The sequence below is a fragment of the Agelaius tricolor genome, unplaced genomic scaffold (genome assembly GCF_023055355.1).
Source record: "Agelaius tricolor isolate 1412-34295 unplaced genomic scaffold, bAgeTri1.0.p SCAF_9, whole genome shotgun sequence".
NCBI lineage: Eukaryota > Metazoa > Chordata > Aves > Passeriformes > Icteridae > Agelaius > Agelaius tricolor.
The window spans coordinates 11,734,249-11,753,301 of NW_027269269.1; the positions used below are offsets into that span (position 1 = coordinate 11,734,249).

Here is a 19,053-nt window from a genome sequence, read left to right on the forward strand (position 1 = left end):
AGTGTTAACAGAAGCTTAGGGAAAACAGCTTTTGGCTCTTGGTCTTTTGTTGTTCAGTTGAAAACAACCATGAACAACCATGGAAAAAAAGCTGTAGCTAAAAAGGAAGATAAAGCACTACATGCTGAATACCAAAACAAACATAGTCTCTTTCTGAAATTTAGGGGGGGCAAAAAGAATCCAACCACATTCAAATTCTCTGTAGGTCAAGAGAAAGTTTGTTTTTTTTATTTTGTTTGAAATGACGTTTTTCCAACACCCAACTTCAATAAATGCACCTTTTCATATAGAAAATAACTCAGCACAGCGTTTCCTATGAAAATATTTTTCTCCTGGCAGAACCAGGTTTCATGCCTAACCTCAGACAGTCTGACTGCTCTGAGAACAATCAGCCACTTTTATTTATTAAACCAACATGAGAAGACATTCATTCTCTTTAAAAAGCAGTTTTCTTCAGCTTTCATAACACAGACAACAGAATAAAAAATAGGGTCATTTTGCACTACTTCTTTTAATTTTATTGAGTGTCAATATATATCATTAATATAAAGTTACTTCATTCTATGAAGATCAAGACACCTTACAGTATAAAATTCCCTGAGATACAATATGCAATTTGAGGGATTACATAATTCTCTATTCCATTTACATCATAACCAAAAAGTAATGGTAATTCGCCTTCTTATAAAGCCCAGAAGATAATGATCTTCCTTTCTCTCCCTCCACCCCAATATTTTAAGGCATGGAATAAAAAAATTTCCAAAATGTATTCAAGGAAATTTTTCTACTAAAAAAAGAAAATAGCTTTCCCCAATTTTTATAACTGGATTGTATACATCATCTGCAATGCCTTGGTACTCAATGTACAAACCAGTTCAATCAGGCAAACTTTAAATTTATCATTGAACTAGAGCTCTACAAAGTGCATTACAAAAGCCAGTCCTTTGCCTGTGACAATACACTCTTAGCTCATGGTGTGGATGACCAAAAACCAGAGAAATTCTGTAATACTGACTTCAGCAGCTATAGGCCTGGACTGACTTTCCTCCCAAATGGGATGCCACAAATTTGCAACACCCGTGTAAGAATGATGAAATTAGAAAAGGCTTCTCTTCTCCCAATGCAAGTGCTCTGCAGTAATTACTACAAATCTGCAGTTTTCACTAAACAGTTCTTGAAAACCCTCAATGTACAATTTACAAATACTGTGCAATTTTGACCACTTTACCTAAACTATGCTTTAATTGCTTTGTAGCTCTTTTCTGAATTTTACAAAAATATTCCCTCAAAGATTTCAACTCTTTTTTTAGAGAGGTGGAGAAGAAAATTAATGTTTGCAATCTCTGGAAATTCCCATGCTCCTGCAGCCTGATTTTCTGCATGTGGCATTACTAGTGATTACACAGAAGAACTGTGTGCCTGGAAACTTTCACAAAATGCAAAATTTAGGAGGACTGAAAAAAATGCACTGGTTTCAGCAGACTGATAAAAAGTATTGCAATCTTAAATATTATTTCTTTACTTTTAAGATTAGGTTTTTGTATACAGTTCTGCAAACTCTGGTAAAAACTGAACAGAAAAAAAAGTACTATACATTCAAAGGAAAAGAGGGAACCTATCATCCTGACACTTGGGTATTACTGTTAATACTATACCTATATTGGAGTTTTAAAAATATCAAACCCAGTATTATGGCAGTAGTAACTACTGATAGAGAAACAGATGACCATGTTGTCATGAAGAACACTCTTTTACTTTAAACGATCACTTTATACTTCTTGGAGTGAAAGTGCAGCATTAGGAATCATCCCTACTACATCCCACATTGCATAGATTGTTTTCACTCCCTTCCCAATAAATATTCTACAGCAACTCTGGCACTGACAACAGAAAGGTTCATCAAGTACTTTCAGCCAACCCCCTCCTTGCACAAAAGCAGAAGGGAATAATTGGAGAAGCCTGCAAGATCTGAACTGGTAAAAATGTGCAAATTATTAATGAACTTCATTATTATTAGTTTTTTCCCAATAATCCTTGGTTCCATACTTACCTAATCATGGGGAACATCTAACTAGAAATAAATTACAGTAGACTGCCAGTTCATACATCTTAAAAGCATTCGTCCAACATCCCGTAGAGCTTAAATCAAATCTAATCCTTTCCTAACCTAAATATGACTCACAAATGCCAGCAAGGTTGCCTGTTCTGATGCCCATCTTTTATTTGCAACTGACTGTCTTCTTTTCCCACATGTTCTGTGCTCATGATTTCATTCTGAATTAAGTCTCTGAGTAACTCCATGGACTAAAAAGCAGCAGAATGAATATCTTATTCACATGGGCAAGTCTCTCTCCTGTAGGTTGCCATTTTTTTTTGTCACCAAACTTCATAGCTGCAAAAGACAGGGAGGCTGAGCTTGGCAAGGATGTGCAATTGTAACTAAAGTTTCTTTCCGGCTTTGGCAGAGCAAGGTTACATGTTACATCCACTGCTAGGATGGCTCCAGCAAAATGTGGGAGTCTAAAAGGGAATGACTCCTGTAAATATTGCTTGACAGGCACTGAGCAAAGGGAGTTCTACCTTAAGAACCTATGTATTGAATTAAAAACTGAGCCACAAAAAGACCTCAAAACCAAAGGAAAACAATAAATCCTTCCCTTTTCATATTCTTTCCTCACACAATCCGTATTTTACCAACAACGTAGATCTGATTCTCTACAGTAATTTTCTTTCTGAATGGAAGCGATTTGGGAGTTTGGGGATTTTTTTGGTAATTATGATTTTAAAAACAACAAAACAACATTCTGACTAGTCTGCCCTCCAGCAGAATTTTTTTTAAATGCATGCCAAAAATTGAAAGAGTTGCTACACAACAGCACTGTCTACTGATACTTGAGAAAAAAGATAGCCTTTCTGTATATCTATTCAATACAGCAATAAAACCCCTGCAATTCTGAGCTTTTCCCTGAATTTTCCTGTATGGCAATAATTTTGCAGAGAAAAACATGCAGGTACCTGTAAACATTTTCTAATTCCTGAATAAAGGGAGGGTGGAAGTGTTCCAACTTTCTTCCTTACAGTCTTTGTTTTCCTGTACTTAAAGTTCCAATCTACTGTCATACAGGATAAACATGCCTATGGTTTCAGCAGGTAGTAGGAGAAATACTTTACATCATCTGAGCTGTTTGTCCACTCAGATTCAGTCCCCCCCATACACTGTTTCCTAAACAGAACAATTATTTGGTTCAAAGCATTATTAACTAGCTGCTGCAATTTCAAGCTAAAAGGTGTTACTGTATCATCAGATTCTTACATTCAACACTTGCGGCTCAGAATTTGCCTGTAAATAGCTTCTACACGCATAAAAAACAGTTTAAAACATTCATTTTTGTCTTAGTATTACAGAAAACCAGCACTGATCATGTGTCTTCTGTGAGCAAAGTTTCACGGTCCAGGAAGTTGTCATAGCCATGAAAATTGGTTTCAGCTGTACAGCTGAGGAATTTGGCATCAGATATTTATGTTGAGCTGTGCAGAAATTTAAAAGTTCTGTAACTGTACAACTTCTGGAAATTTAACTTTGCTCTTTAGGAAAATCATCTGGCATAATGTCTCTTTGTACCTTCATCATTTTCTCTTTAATAAAAGTCTTCCTTTCATAGGCTTTTCACAGCTTGTTTTCCTGTATCTGTACGCTTCTCCAACTGATGCCAGTCTCCTGTGGCTAATGCCGACTACCTGGGCTAATGATCCCTGTGAGAATCATCCTTCCTGACATCTTGACACTTGGCCCAGGCTGTCCAGGCAAGCCTCACCCGGCCCGGAGCATCAGCTTTCAAACCAGCTGGCCAGATTCTGAACAGTCTTGATTTGATTCCCAGCTGTCCTAACAGCCTCGCAGACCTTGCAGAAATGCTCATCCCAGAACGAGGTGACGTGGACTTCGTACTTCTTCCTCCAGGCAAAGTACCGCCTGTAGTTGGGTTTGTTTTTATCGAGGAATTTCAGGTAGGTGGCCAGCAGCCGGGGGCTGGGGAAGTCGTCCACGTGGATGAAGGAATCGGGGGGAATGAAGCGCTCATAGTTGGCCCTGCGGGGTCCCAGGACGACGGGCACGGCGCTGGCGGAGAAAGCGTTTCTCCAGAGCTTCTCGGTGATGTAGTCGGTGTGCTGGGAGTTCTCGAAGGCCAGGTAGAACTTGTAGGCTGAGACGGTCTCCACCAGGCCGCCTTCGGCCAGCGCCAGCCCCCGCGCCCCGTACACGTCGATGGGCAGGTGCTCCTTCAGCTGGCGGTAGTAGCGCACCCGGGCGTGCTCCTCGTTCCAGTTGCTGATGACCCAGGCCACCAGCCGCGTCTTGCGGGGCAGGATGAAGGCTCGGGGCGCCGGCGGGACGTAGAGGTACCCGTAGGGCACGAACACGTCGGAGTCGCGGCGGTAGGACATGGTCCAGTTGAAGACCCCGGCGAGCCCCCGCAGCCCGGGCGAGTGAGACGGCGACTCGAAGTTCATCCACACCCAGCGCTGGCGCGGGGGCCGCGGCGGGGACCCTCGGGGCAGCCCCTCGGCGCCGTGCCGCGCCAGGTCGCGGTGGTGGAACAGCACCGCCTGCGCCTCGCCGAACCGGCTGCGGTCGGCGCTGAGGCGGCAGCCGCTGATGTTGTAGCGCCGCCGGCAGTCGGGCAGGCGCCGCGGGCGGCCGAAGGGCTCCCACCACAGCAGCACGGTCACCACCTCGCCCTCCGCCCGGGCCGGCTCGGGCAGCGCCGAGTAGAGGGCGAGCGCGGCGGCGGCGGCTCCCAGCAGCCCGGCCGCCAGCGCGCACCGCCGCCCGCCCAGCCGCCGCCGCCAGCAGCAGCAGCAGCGCCGCAGGGCCGCCTCCATCCCCGCCGCCCGCTGCCCGAGCTCTGCCCCCCGCAGGGCACCGGCGCCGGGCAGCGCATCCTGGGGCTGGGGCTGCTGCCGCCGCCGCCGCTCTGCTCCCACCCCCGGCCCCGGTAGCGGGGAGGTGTCGGTGCCACCGCCTCTCCCGGCCATGCCCGCCCGGCCTCCGCCTCCAGGCCCCGGTGCCGCCCCCTGCCCCTGGTGCCGCCTTGCCCCGCCCGCCGCGGCCCTGCCTCTCCGCCTTCGGGGACAGCGGTGCTCGGGCCCCTGGCGGGGTTTCGCGGCCTCCCCGCCTCCCCCGTGCGGCAGCCAGGGAGCTGCGGCCCCGGGCCGCTCGGCTGCTCGTGCCCGGTCGGGGCCGCAGAGGGAATCTGTGTCTCCGCACTCAGGAGGCATCCCCGGTGAGAGCCCAGGCCCCAGCACGCACGGGAAAGGTTGTAGGGACGCTCACAAGGGGTCTCGGGGTGCCCGCAGCCTGGCACGCTGGTGGGTTGACCCCGGCTTGGTGCCGGGGTTAATCACAGCCGCTTTGTCTCCGCCTTCATCAGCAGGGCAAACGAGAGAAAATACAACGAAAGGCTCTCTGATCGACCTAAGGGCAGGGAGAGATCACTCAGCAGTTACAGTCACGGCCAAAACAAAACCGATTTGGGGAAATTAACTTAATTTCTTGCCAATCAAATCTGACTAGGGTAATGGGAAATGAAACCAAAATTGAAAGACACCTTCTCCCCACCCCTCCCTTCTTCCTAGGCTCAATGCTGCTCGCAATTACTCTGTCTCCTCCCCAACAGCAGCGCAGGAGGTTGGGGAATGGAGGCTGCAGTCAGTTCATCACATGGTGTCTCTCCTGCTCCTTCCTCCTCAGGGGACGGACTCCTCACACCCTTCCCCTGCTCCAGTGTGGGTCCTCCCACGGGAGACAGTCCTTTGAACTTCTCCAACGTGAGTCCCTCTCAGGGCCTGCAGTTCTTCATGAACTGCTCCAGTGAGGGTCCCTTCCACAGGGTGCAGCCCTGCAGGAACAGGCTGCTCCAGCGCCACTCCCCAGTGGGGTCACAAGTCCTGCCAGCAAACTCAGCGTGGACTTCCTTTCTCCACGGGGCCACAGATCCTGCCAGGAACCTGCCCAGCAGCAGAGCGTTCTATGGGCATCCACCTGCTCTGGCATGAGGTCCTCCATCCAGGAACATCCTGCCTCACCATGGACCACAGGCTGCAGGGGAATCTCTGCTCCAGCCCCTGCAGCACCTCCATCCCTTTCTTCTGCACTGACTGTGGTGTCTGCTCTCACATATTTTCATTTTTCTCTTCTCCAGATGCAATTGCTTCTGTGCAGTAACTTTTTTCCTTCCTAGATACATTATCCCAAAGGTGCTATTGCTATCACGGATGGGGTCAGCCATGGCCAGCAGTGGGTCTGTTTTGGAGCTGGCTGGAATTGGCTCCACCAGACATGGGGGGAAGTTTCTAGCACCTTCTCAGAGAAGCCACCCCTGTTACCCCATCACTAGCAGAACCTTGTCACACAAACCCCATACATGAGCACATGTAGGAGCACAGGGCAGAGGGCCACACAGGGAGGAGAACCCTGCCCACTCACATCACAAAGGCTGGCACAGTCTCAGGTCTCCCCTGCCCTACTGCCCATGAGAAAGCAGGACTTCTCTGCTGCTTCCCATGTGCATTCTCTGTATTTCTTCCAGTCCACACCTGAAACAGACAGAGGTTTTAAACTCTGGCAAAAGGGTTTTCCCACACCAGCTGAGCTATGATTTACATGCTGTATCCTATGGCCTCACAGGAAAGTACTTTGGAAGATGCAGGGAATTTTTTTAAGAACAGGTGTAATTTAGAGAGTGAAGCTGAGAGCAAGTTTGAATAAGTCACTTGTTTAGGAAAAAAAAAAAGTGACAGCTGCCACAATAGCTTTGAATTCCTGTTAAATTCAATCTGTTTCAAGCACCTCTATGAGGAGTAACAATTTGGAAAACTAAAGGAAAATAAATTTTAAAAGAGGGTTCTTTTTGCTCCTTTACATCTTTCTTAGAATCATACATGCTTACTTTAAAATCTCACAGTTATTTAAAAACTACAAAACCTCATGATTACCAGAAAATTACTTTTTCCAGCTCTGCTTCACAGAGTTGCTGTGAAAAACTGCCTCACATAGGCTCAAAACTTTTTTCCTAAGCAATTTGCTTCAGTGAACTGCAAGGTTGTTGACTCACACAGTTCAGACAGTGTTTGTACAGAACTGAACAAGTTTCCAGCTCTGACATTTCACAAGCTTGTATCCAACAGCTGTCAATCCAAGGTCCTCTCATCTGTATCTACTGAAGGCAGCAGAGTTACATCAGGCATAAATTCTCACTGACTGTTTGGATTTCAGATTTTACATAATACATATGTCAAGGCCCTGTGACTTAACTCTAGTAAGTCAAGAAGTAAGAAGTAAGAAAAGTGATCCAGGTCTCATAAAAACAAAGCACGGTTGTATATGAGGGTGGTGTTAGGTTAGAAACTAAGTCATGTACATCCATAAACCTATTGCACATAGTCATTCCATACTGTGTACACAGTATGTCCATAGTCTATGCTGCAAGCACTCATAAAATATAAGAAATGCCAACAGCTGTGGTTGGAGTTGGTAGCTGGCTGCCTGTTTCAACATACAGAGTTGGCTGGAAGGGATCTCCAGGGAACACTAGTCCTCCCTAGTGGATGAGGTGAATCATTGCCGGCACTAGCAATGTCTGATTGTCCTGATAAATAACTGATTTTAGTCACAAAATGGGACTATGGGAAAGCTATAGAAGAAAACTGCAAAAAAAAAAAACAAAAAAAAACCACCAGAAATGCTCATCCTTCTAAGGAAGAGCAGAATCCTGTGAAGCCTTAAACTGTACGTAGATTCAATCCAGAGCCCATCTGATACAATGAACACTACATAAAATGAACACAATCCCTAGTCTGCATTAATCAAGGATTCAAAATGGTCGAAACCCACAGCTGTTAGTTATTTTGTTTATTCAAACATTTTTCCGATAATATGAGAAATCTGGGACTTGTGAAAGTGAGTGGGAGAACTCAATTGTCTTCTGGAATTCTGATTCACTCAATAAATTTGATCATATCAACTGCAATGACAGTTCCTATTTTCCTTCAGGAGCTTTCAGCATTGATACGTGACTTTGGAGGAGTTTTATCTAGTCATGCTTTCATTTCCATTGCTGCTAAGCATTCACTGCTAAGCATTCCAAATTCAAAGCCTGACCAGTTACATTCATGATGCAAGGCTTGATCCTGCCTATGGTAAGTCAACAAAAATGTTTACCTTAATTCAGCATTTATTAAATGTTTCATAGCAATGTAACATGGAAATCTTTATAAGCCAAATAGTGACAAATTTGAAAGACAAACCACCCCCCCCAAAAAAAATTCCCTTGTGATGATTCACAGCAAGAGCTGCCTAGTTACTTTTGATTTTTTGCAGTCTCACAGTGAAACTTCAGTGTGACTTTCATCTGAACTTCAGTGGCATCCATATTAAGATGATTGTTATACCGAGACAAATCTGTTGAATTATTTAGCATGAAATCAAAACATGGCTTTCTGTATTCCTCAACACAACATCAGCTAAAGCTCTACATCTCTCTGTATCTTTAAAAAAAAGCTATTACTGAAATCCACAGTAAGTTGTGGTTGTATATAAAACACAGATATTCAGAACTATCATAATATTTGGTTTATTGTGGCAAATTAGAATTTAATCATTTCAACATGAGAGAACAGTAGCCTAAATCATTTCTATGAGTATTATTGTCACCTTAAATTAATTTTCCTGTTACACCTGCTGCTGTGGAAGCTACATATATGTTTACATTTACGTGTTGTATGTAGTCCACTAGTTCAAAAATCTTTATACAATTTATATCTATAGTAAGATGAAATGTATATTTGAGATATATTTTAGAATTTTTACAAATCACAGATCTGACTGTTTTGTTGCTGCTGTCTTCAAACCCTCCCAGTATGGGTAATAGCAGAAATACATTTTAATTGGGTATTCATTATTGTCACTGCTGAAAGTAAAGATAGTTGTGCCTTCATCTAGAAGTCCAGCAGATTCCTAGAAATCTTGTAAGTTTAACAGCCAGATGGGATGGGCTGTGTAGAGTGAGGGATGCAGGCAGTGACAGTGATGACCCGGCTGACAGTGATGCAGGTCCTCACCGTCAGGACCAAGGCTGGAAGTCAGGTGTCCTTGGTTCTGTGTGTAGGTCAGATGTTTCTCTCCCCTTCTTAATGTCTCATTTCTTATCTATAGAAATAAATACCAGCCTGGCAGTCAACAAAATGTTTACCTTAATTCAGCATTTATTAAATGTTTCATAGCAATGTAACATGGAAATCCATGTCAACTTCAGTTTGCCTCATTTCCGCCATCATACACAGCACATCCATGACACAATCACATCAGCTACTTTGTGGGTTTTGTCAAGCAGTTTTATTCACTCTGACTCAGGAAAAACTCCATGGACATCACTGAGAAATACAACATGATGAAGGCTGAGTAGTGTTGCCAAATGCCTGAAGACCTCCCACAGGGAACACATCTGGTTTTGTGTGCTTTGGAGATAAACCAGTCCAGGAGATAGCTCCATGGACTGAGGACCACCCAGGCTTCTTGGCACTGTATATGCAGCTTGGGAGTGCTTTAACTGCTCCATGGAAATCACAGCAAGTTCTCATGTTGCTGATAGTCAGGAATTTAAAATAATATGCTGTGTGTTAGTAATGAAGCTGCTGCAAAATAAAAAATGTTTTGCTTATTCGAAGGCTGAATAGATGACATCACTAACACAGTAAATATTTCTGCCTGGAACTTCCCAACTGGCTTACTCCTCTACTCTGACTCACTCTGTTTTGTCATACTTCAGAAATATTTAAGCCTAGAAAAGTGTTTGAAGCTATTTGTCAACTGTTTTACAAAGGCAGTTTAAAAGGCACTGTAAGACATGGTTGTGTTTTCAGCCACAGCTATCAACCCAGACATTCTGTCAGGCGGGGAAACCTTGTGAAATTTTTCATCATAAGAAAATGTGATCAACTTCAAAGCGTAGGAGGATGCTGTCTGGTACCAAAATGACACTAAGAATGATGTTGCAGTCTCTTCATAAATAGTCCCCATGGTTTCAATGCAAGTTTTGCCAAGTAAGAACCTAAATTCTATATGAAAAGGTGTGATAAAAGTTTTGTTCTGTATAAGTGTTACACTTTGTATTTCAGCATGAAGTTTAAATGCCTGTTATTTGATTACCTTCTGTTTCACATGTAGGATTATCATCTTTCTGCTTGGAAATTTAAAATTTGGAAATATGATGAGAAGATCCAGTTGAAAGCTGATGCCTGAACGGTTTCTGGACAGACAAACTCATGTTTCTGCATATGCAGCAAAGGCAGTGTTTACATATTCTGCCTGGCTACAAGTTTCACTTGTGACTGTGAGCAATGCTGGATTAAAAACCATGAGAAGTTAATATTTCCAGGTCAAGGCACAGGCATGAACAAATGTGCTGTGCACACTGTGAATGAAAGATCCTGTCCAGGACACTCTTCAGTTTTCCACTAAAGCATACAGCTTTGTTGTTCACCAGTGTAGACCAGAGCAGAAATCAGAGCAGAAAAATTTTCCTAGCAGTCCCACACGATCCTCAGACACTTTGACACATGTGTGGGTGCCAGCAAGCCAGAATTTGACTCTGTGGATATTTGTAAGCAGTTATCAATAATTGCAATCTTCCTTGGGTGTTTTCAGCACTGGCCTTCACCTTGTGCAGCCATAGTGGCAAGAGTGATGTGCAACCACACTGATGCTCTCATTTTACCCAGTGAGCATCTCCCAGGACAGAGAGCAAGGATTTGTGACAAAACTTCTCTTTGGACGTCTTTGAACATCAGGGGTTGGGGTCGTTTCTCAGTCCTGGAGACAAAACTAGCCCTAATTTGAAGCAAATCTTCTAAACCATACATAATCTAGTTATGGGGCTCTCAATACCAACTGCTTTAATAACTTGACCCTCTCCTGTTGTGCTTCATTACTTAATAATGTAGATGTAGCCTTGGAAAAATATAAGTGTTTAATCACTGGTACTAATACAGGCAATAATGTAATGATATAAGCAATGATAACAATTGTCTTTCAAAACAGTAGTGTTGAATTTGGCAATGAAATAATAAAATAAAAAAAGAGAAAAGGAGAGCCAAACAGTTAGACAGTAAAAAGTCACTATGATAAAATATGAGCACAGTTAATTTAAATTACCCAACAACCTATTTAATAAAATATTATAAAGATATTATAAAATCACAGTAATATTAATAGCATTATTATTATGCAATATTATATTTTAACAAATTGCTTTGTTTTATTCAAATAAAAGAGGAGACACATAAAAAGGTCACAAACATGAATATATCAGACTAGGTAAGAATTACCACAGCCTCATAAGTGAGGTAATATATTCAGAAGAAAAGATCTAACAGGGATTTCTCTGTTGTAGAAGGTCACACAAAAAGGAAGAGGGAGAAGATGAGCACCAAATGCTGCACCAAAACTGAGTTAGTGCAGGAATCCAGGATAGAGCCAGGAAGTCTTCTCATTTGGAAAATTTTAAAACAAGATTATGAAACAGAATGGGAAGGCAAGGAGAGGAAAGTAGGGTAAAAATGAAACAAAGCAGAAGCAAGATGCAACAAGCCTAATCAAAGTCTCTGTCCAAAAATCCAGTGCTTTTCAAACATTATTATGTGATTCATGATCAAATTTGCATCTAGAAAGCAAGAACAGTATTTTCAAAAGGAACTACCCCTCTAGTGTCTCAGGTACAATATTCAGTACAATAACCTTTTTCATTTAGAAGTCAAATGGAAACACTGAGAAGAGCTGGCTTGAAACCTGCTGAGGGGCTGTTTTGGTTTTGGTTTTTCTCTTTTTTACCTTCTCACTGATACAAAAATAAAATCAAACTTCTAATGTCAGAGCAGAGATCCATAAAGTCAAAGGGCAAACATCTGATTTAATTCACAGATAATTGTAGGAAAAACCCAAAGGAAATCAAATTCCAGTTTCACAAACTTGTCACTGAGACTTCCTTTTTAAAAATATTTAGTGTGTTACTTCCAGTGTGTACTTCCAGAGGAACTGAGAGACCCAGAAAGAAATCCCATCTCCATCTCTTAGGCAAGGTTTTGGTACTAGGGGCTGACTACAGGAGTGACTTCTGTGAGGAGTTTTAGAAGTTTCCCCTGTGTCCAACAGAGCCAGTACCAGCTGGCTCCAAGACAGACCCGCTGCTAACCAGGGCTGAGCCAATGAGCAATGGTGGTAATGCCTCTGGGATAACAAAATAAAGAAGGAAAAAGGTACTGCACCAAAGCAATTGCAGCCAGAGAAGAGAGGAGTAAGAATGTGTGAGAAGAACAGCCTGTAGATCTCAAGGTCAGTGGAGAAGGAGGGGCAGGAGGAGCTCCAGGAGCCAGAGCAGCCATGGTGAGTCAGCTGTGCCCCTGTAGCACACAGAGGTCCATGGTGAAACTGCCTCTGGAGGACTCCATATCTTTTCTGGTTTTATGAAGGATCTAGATTTGTTTCATAAGTGGCAGGATAATACAAAGGAAACTAATATTCCTTTGGTGTTACCTCACTGTAATAATTGTTAAAGAGTGAGTGGTTATTTCAGGTTCCATGCTGTCTCTGTGGTTCTTTGATACTATGATAGCTCTTACATGGAGAGAGGCTTATTTATGTTAAACTTTCATTAAATCAGGCTAGATACTGAATCACAAACTCTTGCCTTCTTGTCATTGTAGAGACAGACAGAAATGACACACCAAATAATGTATCAAAGGCTTTTTTTATTTCTGCCTGTTCTCCTTTCTTTACAGTTTTACAGACCTCATGTGTGACTCCAATTGTTTAGTAGCTTTCTTGCCAATTACTCTGTTGGTTAGTAAAAGGTATTTTTCTTGTCCATCGGATCTTTCTATTCTTAAATTGTTTACATATTTTCTTCACTGATTCTCATGGGATAGATTTAATGTTTATGCAGGTGCTAGTTGTTTTTCACCTGGGACTAGATTGTTTTGTTAACAAACTGTTCACACCAGGATTCTTTTCACATGGGAACTTGCAAAGTGCTAGCTTCACTTTGAAAAAATGGCAGACTGGCCACTGATCTAACAGAGCAGGCCTGATTTTTTGAGGCCTTTCTTTTATAATTTTTCTACCTTACTGCAACACCTTTGAAATGCTCAGTTTAATGGATGAATTCAGCCTAAAGCATTATGAGGCACTTCATCAATTACATTAAAACCATCTGCTGGAATTTAGAATCACTTTGCAAAAGAGAAAACTATGAAAACGTGCTTTCACAGTTGCACATTTTTCAGCAAGAACATCTTGTAATCTTTGGATTGTGACGTTTTCATCACTGGTGGAAATACGGTTCAGATTTGACTACTTACAACATCAGATTAAAAAGTAGTATGAAGATGTGAATAAAACAACAAAAAGGAAATAGGTCCATATTCAAGTAGAACTTTATTCAAAATCCTATAAACAAACATCTACATTTTCAAAGGTAGCTAGTTATGCTGATGTTTGATTTGACACATCAAAGCAGGCTCAGGTCTTCACAGCACTGACATTCAGCAATCTGTAAAAAAGACAACATCTGCTCTAAGGATGGATGAGACACCACATAGTGAGCCCTCCAAACCACTGGTCACTTTTAGGGAAAGGCAGTAAAAGGAAGAAGGAAAATGTATTTACTTAAGTAAATTCAGCAATATGAATTTTTTTTCTTTTTCTCTCTTCTATTTATATCTTCTGCATATTTTCCCTTCATTTTTTACAGTTTCTATCTCTGTGTTCCTGAACTGTATTCTCTTTTCTGTTTCATTCAGGAATTTCTAACCTTCTGTATGTCTCCTCTTTCATTTCCCTTATCAGTGATTCTTCCTTTTCCTTCACTGGTTCCTCTCCTCTGGCACTAAACACAGCAGGCTCATCTTCTCTCATCATCTCTTCTCTTTTGTCCATTTCTATAGCCTGTACCCACTCCATCTCCCCACTAGTCTCTCCTTTCTTCCCCAGATCCTTACACAGAAAAAAATGCATGAATGGAGATGGTTTGGTGAAAGCTGAAGCCAGATTGCTCCCAGATTTTTCCCATTGTGTATCTTTTCTGCCACCTCTTCTCTCATGAAGCCTGCCTGCCCACTGCAAAACAGGCAGCATAGCTACTGAGGAGGGTACCACTTGTCTCTAACAGCAGTCCCTGAGAATGAAATCTCATTCAGATTCCCAAAGGAAAATCAACAGATTTTCAGCACCTACATCAATCTCAATGAACTTTGTTTTAAAGCTCTTCTTTCTTCATGGTTCTGAGCAGGAAATGGAGAAGATCATGATCTTTGAAAACTCTGCTTGCCTTCACTAGAAGCCTGAGGTACATGAGCTTTAAAATGATGCCAACATCTCAAAACTCTGAGTCGTTCTGTAGTTGTTAGGTCTGCTCTATAATTAAAGTGCTCCTACAAGTAAGTAACTCTAAAGTAAAGGCAGTGTGGCAGAAAGCTGTAGTGGTTAAACACTTCTCACACCAGTAATAGCTTAATCCATGCTGCTCTTGTAACTAAGATGCCACTATCTCCTGATCCCACAAGATGAAGATAGGAAGAAAGAGGTGCTAGTCATATATTTTTAAACCTATATTTTTAAACCACTATCCCCCAAGAATGTGGGAATTAGCTTCATGTAATGGCAAAATATGCTGAGTTCATATATTCTGCAAGCTCATGGCACTACAAATATTCCTCTTAAAAAGCATAATATCTCTGTTTTCTTAGAGTTTAAAGAGAGTTAGGTTAGGAGAGAATGTGAGCAGACACTAAGCTAAAATCTATAAAGAACAGGTCTGCTCCACAAAAGCCACACTCTACAAACTGTAAAGAGAGAAACACATTTCCCAGAGCACCAGCTGACCATTGCAGGCAAATACTCAAATGCCTGAAAGATTACCTGGATTACCTCTTTTCAGGTGTGCTGGAGGAGTGCTTTTCCAAACAATTGAATTTCTTAGGGCTGTATGCTAAGAACAATAAGGCTCATGATGAACATGAAACCAACACTCACCATCTATCAGTAGGAACCAAGTGATTATTCCACGAACAGATGTGGAACCTTTAAAAAAGGTTTCAGAATATGAAATAAGGGGACTCAACACAGCAGCCCTGAACTGATTTCTTCGGCAAAGATTTCAAAGTCTGTTGCCTACTTACTAAAAGAAGAGATGAGTTACCTCTGCAGAAAGATGCCCTGCAACTTAAAAATGAGGTGTTATAGTGAAAGTTTCTTATTATTGACTCTTACTTTTCACTCTTGCATGTCTTGAATAGTATTGAGGCTGTACAAGTAAATCACTGTTGTTCTGTGACACTGGTTTCAGGCTCCTAATGGAGAAATTGTTCTTCACATTCCAAACTCCTTCCAGAGCCACTGTTAACAATTTGGCAAAATAATAGCTTTATAACTGATTACTTCAGCTTGTTCTAGAATTAATATAAAACTACACAATAATATTCTTCCATAGTTAATGAAAACAGATTGACATCTTCAGAGAAAAGTTCAGATTGCTAAAGGCATGCAACGCTCTCTACTGTTTATAGAAGCTCTTAGGACTACTCAGGCACACAACTGAAGCAGGATATAGCTTCAGTTAATTATTCAGTTTATTATTGTCTATAATAAACAAGAAACAGCAGTAATACCATTGATGCAGGGAGCATCCTTTTTTGGTCATAATGGAATACCAAATACCCTCATAAAAATAGAGAAAACAACACTCCCTCCCCAAAAAACCCAACCCAAACCAAAAACTAACCCAACAAATAAAAAAACAAAGCCATCACCATCAGAACAAAATTAAAAACTAATTTATTTTGTGGAAAAGTTACAATTTACTAGCCATCTAATTTATTTTAAACAATACACTTTAGCAGTCCAAACCGTGTAAATCAATAACCATGCAACCTGACAACTGTTGCCTATCAGAGCCCAGGCCACTTAGTAAGCATCTCTAATTGTCCAAACAGCTGAAAAAATGAATTCAGTATTCACTGAATAATCTGTACACCAGCATCTATATTTATCATATTCATCATTCATCATTGTTATGCTATGCCTATAACATTATGCTGTACATACCATTTCTGTACTAAGCTTGCTATAGATCCTTATTATACAGTCCTGTAACAAATATTTATGTTGTTTCTCTATTATCTTTGTACTTTAAGCCTTTGTAAGATACATTTCTTTGGGACACTCCTCAAAAGTCATGAGAACATGTAAAGTAACATCCATTTATTCAGCCAGACTGAAATACTCCAGACAATTTTGATCCATTGGCAGATGAATGCAGAAAAAATAGTTGTGTTCAGCTCTCAGTAACATTAGGCGCATGAGCAGATTGAGCAGACCAGTGTTAACATCTGCGACTCAGCTCTGTGCTCAGTTCCCCTTTTCAGTCAAGAGGAAAAGAACAGGCACTTTTAGAGCATGACACATGCAATGACAGGTGTCTAGGACAAGTCAAAAGAACATCCAAAGTGCCTTTTTTCCTCTGCTTACTACACACAGAGGCTACCCAAGTCAGTCATTTGCAGGTGTGTGCTTTAATTCCCTACAGAGCCTAGTCACAGTAATAAGAATTACAGGCTCAAATGGTCTTTACATCTGCTGGGTACTGATTACATCACCTAATTTAGGTACATTTTTGTCTGTGAATCCAACTGTTTTAAATTCATTTTGAGTGAGTTTAGAAATGGGTATCAATCCTACACAAGTATACTAATAAGCAAATATACTACAGCATTTCTTTCAAAGAGAAAGGTAACAAAACCTCCCTACTGCTTGGCAGTTGTTTCTGGTTTATTAAACTGATATATCATATGGAATTATCTGTGTTCTTCTGGTCTCCTAATTTCTCACAAAAAAAAAAGAGAGAAAAAAGTAATAAAGACTATATGCAATCCTGCTGTTTCTAAATGCTCTGCACAATATTACATAAATGTTCTGTAATTTTGCCACAGTTTCTCAAAAAAATCACTTGTCCTGAGGAACACTTGCCATTTTCTGATAAAGAGGATTACCTGCAGTTGGATGATTAACATTGCATTCTTCTTCCTGTAAATGGAAGTGCTCCTCCAGTATTTCTTTAACTCTCCTAGGTGGCTCAACATATACACATTTCTGTCCTGTTAGTAAAATATATTACAAAACAGCCTGTTATTATAAATCCCTTGAATGCTGATGTACTTTGCTGAATGCAATCATAAAGCTATGCTACTCTGCATCCATCTTCAATGCACAGTGAACCAAATCATTACAAATATATGAAGGGGTTCAGCCAGGCCCTACTCCCCGGGACAGGAGGATGGTAAGGACAGGACCCTGGTGGGTCCACCCAGACAGGGCGTGCTGGTAGCCAAAGCCACCCCAGGGCCACTGGAGAGCCGGCCACCGTGCCTCCCCATGACAGACATGCCAGGGCAGGGCCGAAGATGGAGAGGCACCCGAGAAGATGTCCTCGCTGCAGGAAGTCTCCAGGGAGCTGGAGAGGGATGCGGACGCCCCACGGCACCAGGGCCAGCACCTGCCGCGGTGCTGAGGGGCATCAGTGAGGGGGACATCAGTGAGGGGAACATCAGTGAGGGGAACATCAGTGAGGGGAACATCAGCGGGGAACGGCTGGGCTCCCGAGGGGACAGCGCGGGGTGGGCCCGGGCTGGGGCAGGGGTGGCCGGGGACCGGGGACGGCCGTGCTCACGGGGCTGCTCGCCGCGGACATCGCTGCCCGGCTCCCCGGCCGCCGCCGCGGGTGTGTGCCGGCCCGCCGCCCTCATGGCTGCCGCTGCCGCTGCCGCTGCCGGGCGGTTGGGCCGGGCTGCGGCGCGGGGGTTGCCAGGCTGCCCGGCAGGCGGGGCCGCCGCGGCGCTGCCGCTCCCGGGGCACCGAGGCGGCCCCGAGGCGCGCTCGGGCAGCCGGCTGCCCCGGGGACAGCGGGCCCTGGCACGGGGTGCGGGACAGCTCCGACTGCCAGCAACAGCTGCTCCTCTGTGTCACTCGGCATGGCCGCGGGAGCGGGGCACGCACATCACAAACTCTGTACCGCTGCGGGCTGTCACCGCGGGCCTGCCCTACGGAAGGGTGCCGGGCTGAGGGGAAGAACGACAGAGTCCAGTTTAACTGATGTATATCTACTGATACTAAAAAGTAGTAGTTTGGTCATAAAATGAAGCATCTTCAGACACTGCTTATTGGACTGAAGTGGCCTTGTAATCCACGTCTCTATTATTCCTTGATGCATCTCAAGGTATATTCATCTTCTTCCACAGATGTCCTGAAACCAAACTTTTAAAAACAATAAACATTAAAATCATGTTACACCATTCATAGTTCAGAAGGTGTGTTTCCATTTTCCAACAGAAAGTGCTGAACATTACACACTGCTTCAAGACGCCCTCAACAGTAGCTTGATCAGAGCACCAATGTGGTCCAATGTATCCCAACCCTGCTGCTACTGCTACAGTTGTGCTGCATGTTAGTGGAAGGAGCTTGGGATCACTCAGTAAGGCATCTGCATGGGACAGAGATTACTACAGCTCTCATAGTGACAGTACTTCAGCACTCACATTCAATTTTCAGTTTGTTTGACAGAGAAGCAACTTTCTCCACTTATTTAAACAGATGGCAAAGTTGAAGCTGATAATCATACTGTGTGCCCTTACCATGGCAAAATTTTAGTGTACTAACTCCAAGAGCAATACTAAATTACCTGTAACTACATCAGACACGACAGCATGCTGGCTGTTTATCCTCACATGGTTGTGGCTCATTTTGTCCAATTAATGCCACATTCTTGACATTAAGTCTTTATGCTTAATTGCAAGGGAAAAGTAAAGAGGATCTTGATAGAAAGTCACTTCCTTGAAAAGCACCAGGAAAAAAATAAACTAGAACTACTTTCTATCCTATGAATAATGTGTTTGATTTATGAACACGTGATTGCATTGATAAATGGACTTTCAATTAAAAATATGACA

General features: G+C 42.8%; 2 protein-coding genes across 2 annotated transcripts; both read right to left on the minus strand.

The window, feature by feature from the left end:
- Window positions 1-492: 492 nt before the first annotated feature.
- FUT4 (fucosyltransferase 4) lies at window positions 493-5,063 on the minus strand. Its single transcript, XM_071432755.1, has one exon. The coding sequence runs from the start codon at window positions 5,035-5,037 to the stop codon at window positions 3,829-3,831; it is 1,209 nt and encodes a 402-aa protein (XP_071288856.1). The 5' UTR covers window positions 5,038-5,063; the 3' UTR covers window positions 493-3,828.
- Window positions 5,064-13,470: 8,407 nt separating this feature from the next.
- CUNH11orf97 (chromosome unknown C11orf97 homolog) lies at window positions 13,471-18,952 on the minus strand. Its single transcript, XM_071432759.1, has 4 exons — window positions 17,778-18,952; window positions 17,101-17,205; window positions 15,323-15,448; window positions 13,471-13,604 (listed from the first exon to the last, which is right to left on the minus strand). The coding sequence occupies exons 1-4, from the start codon at window positions 17,851-17,853 to the stop codon at window positions 13,597-13,599; spliced, it is 315 nt and encodes a 104-aa protein (XP_071288860.1). The 5' UTR covers window positions 17,854-18,952; the 3' UTR covers window positions 13,471-13,596.
- Between the last annotated feature and the right edge of the window lie 101 nt (window positions 18,953-19,053).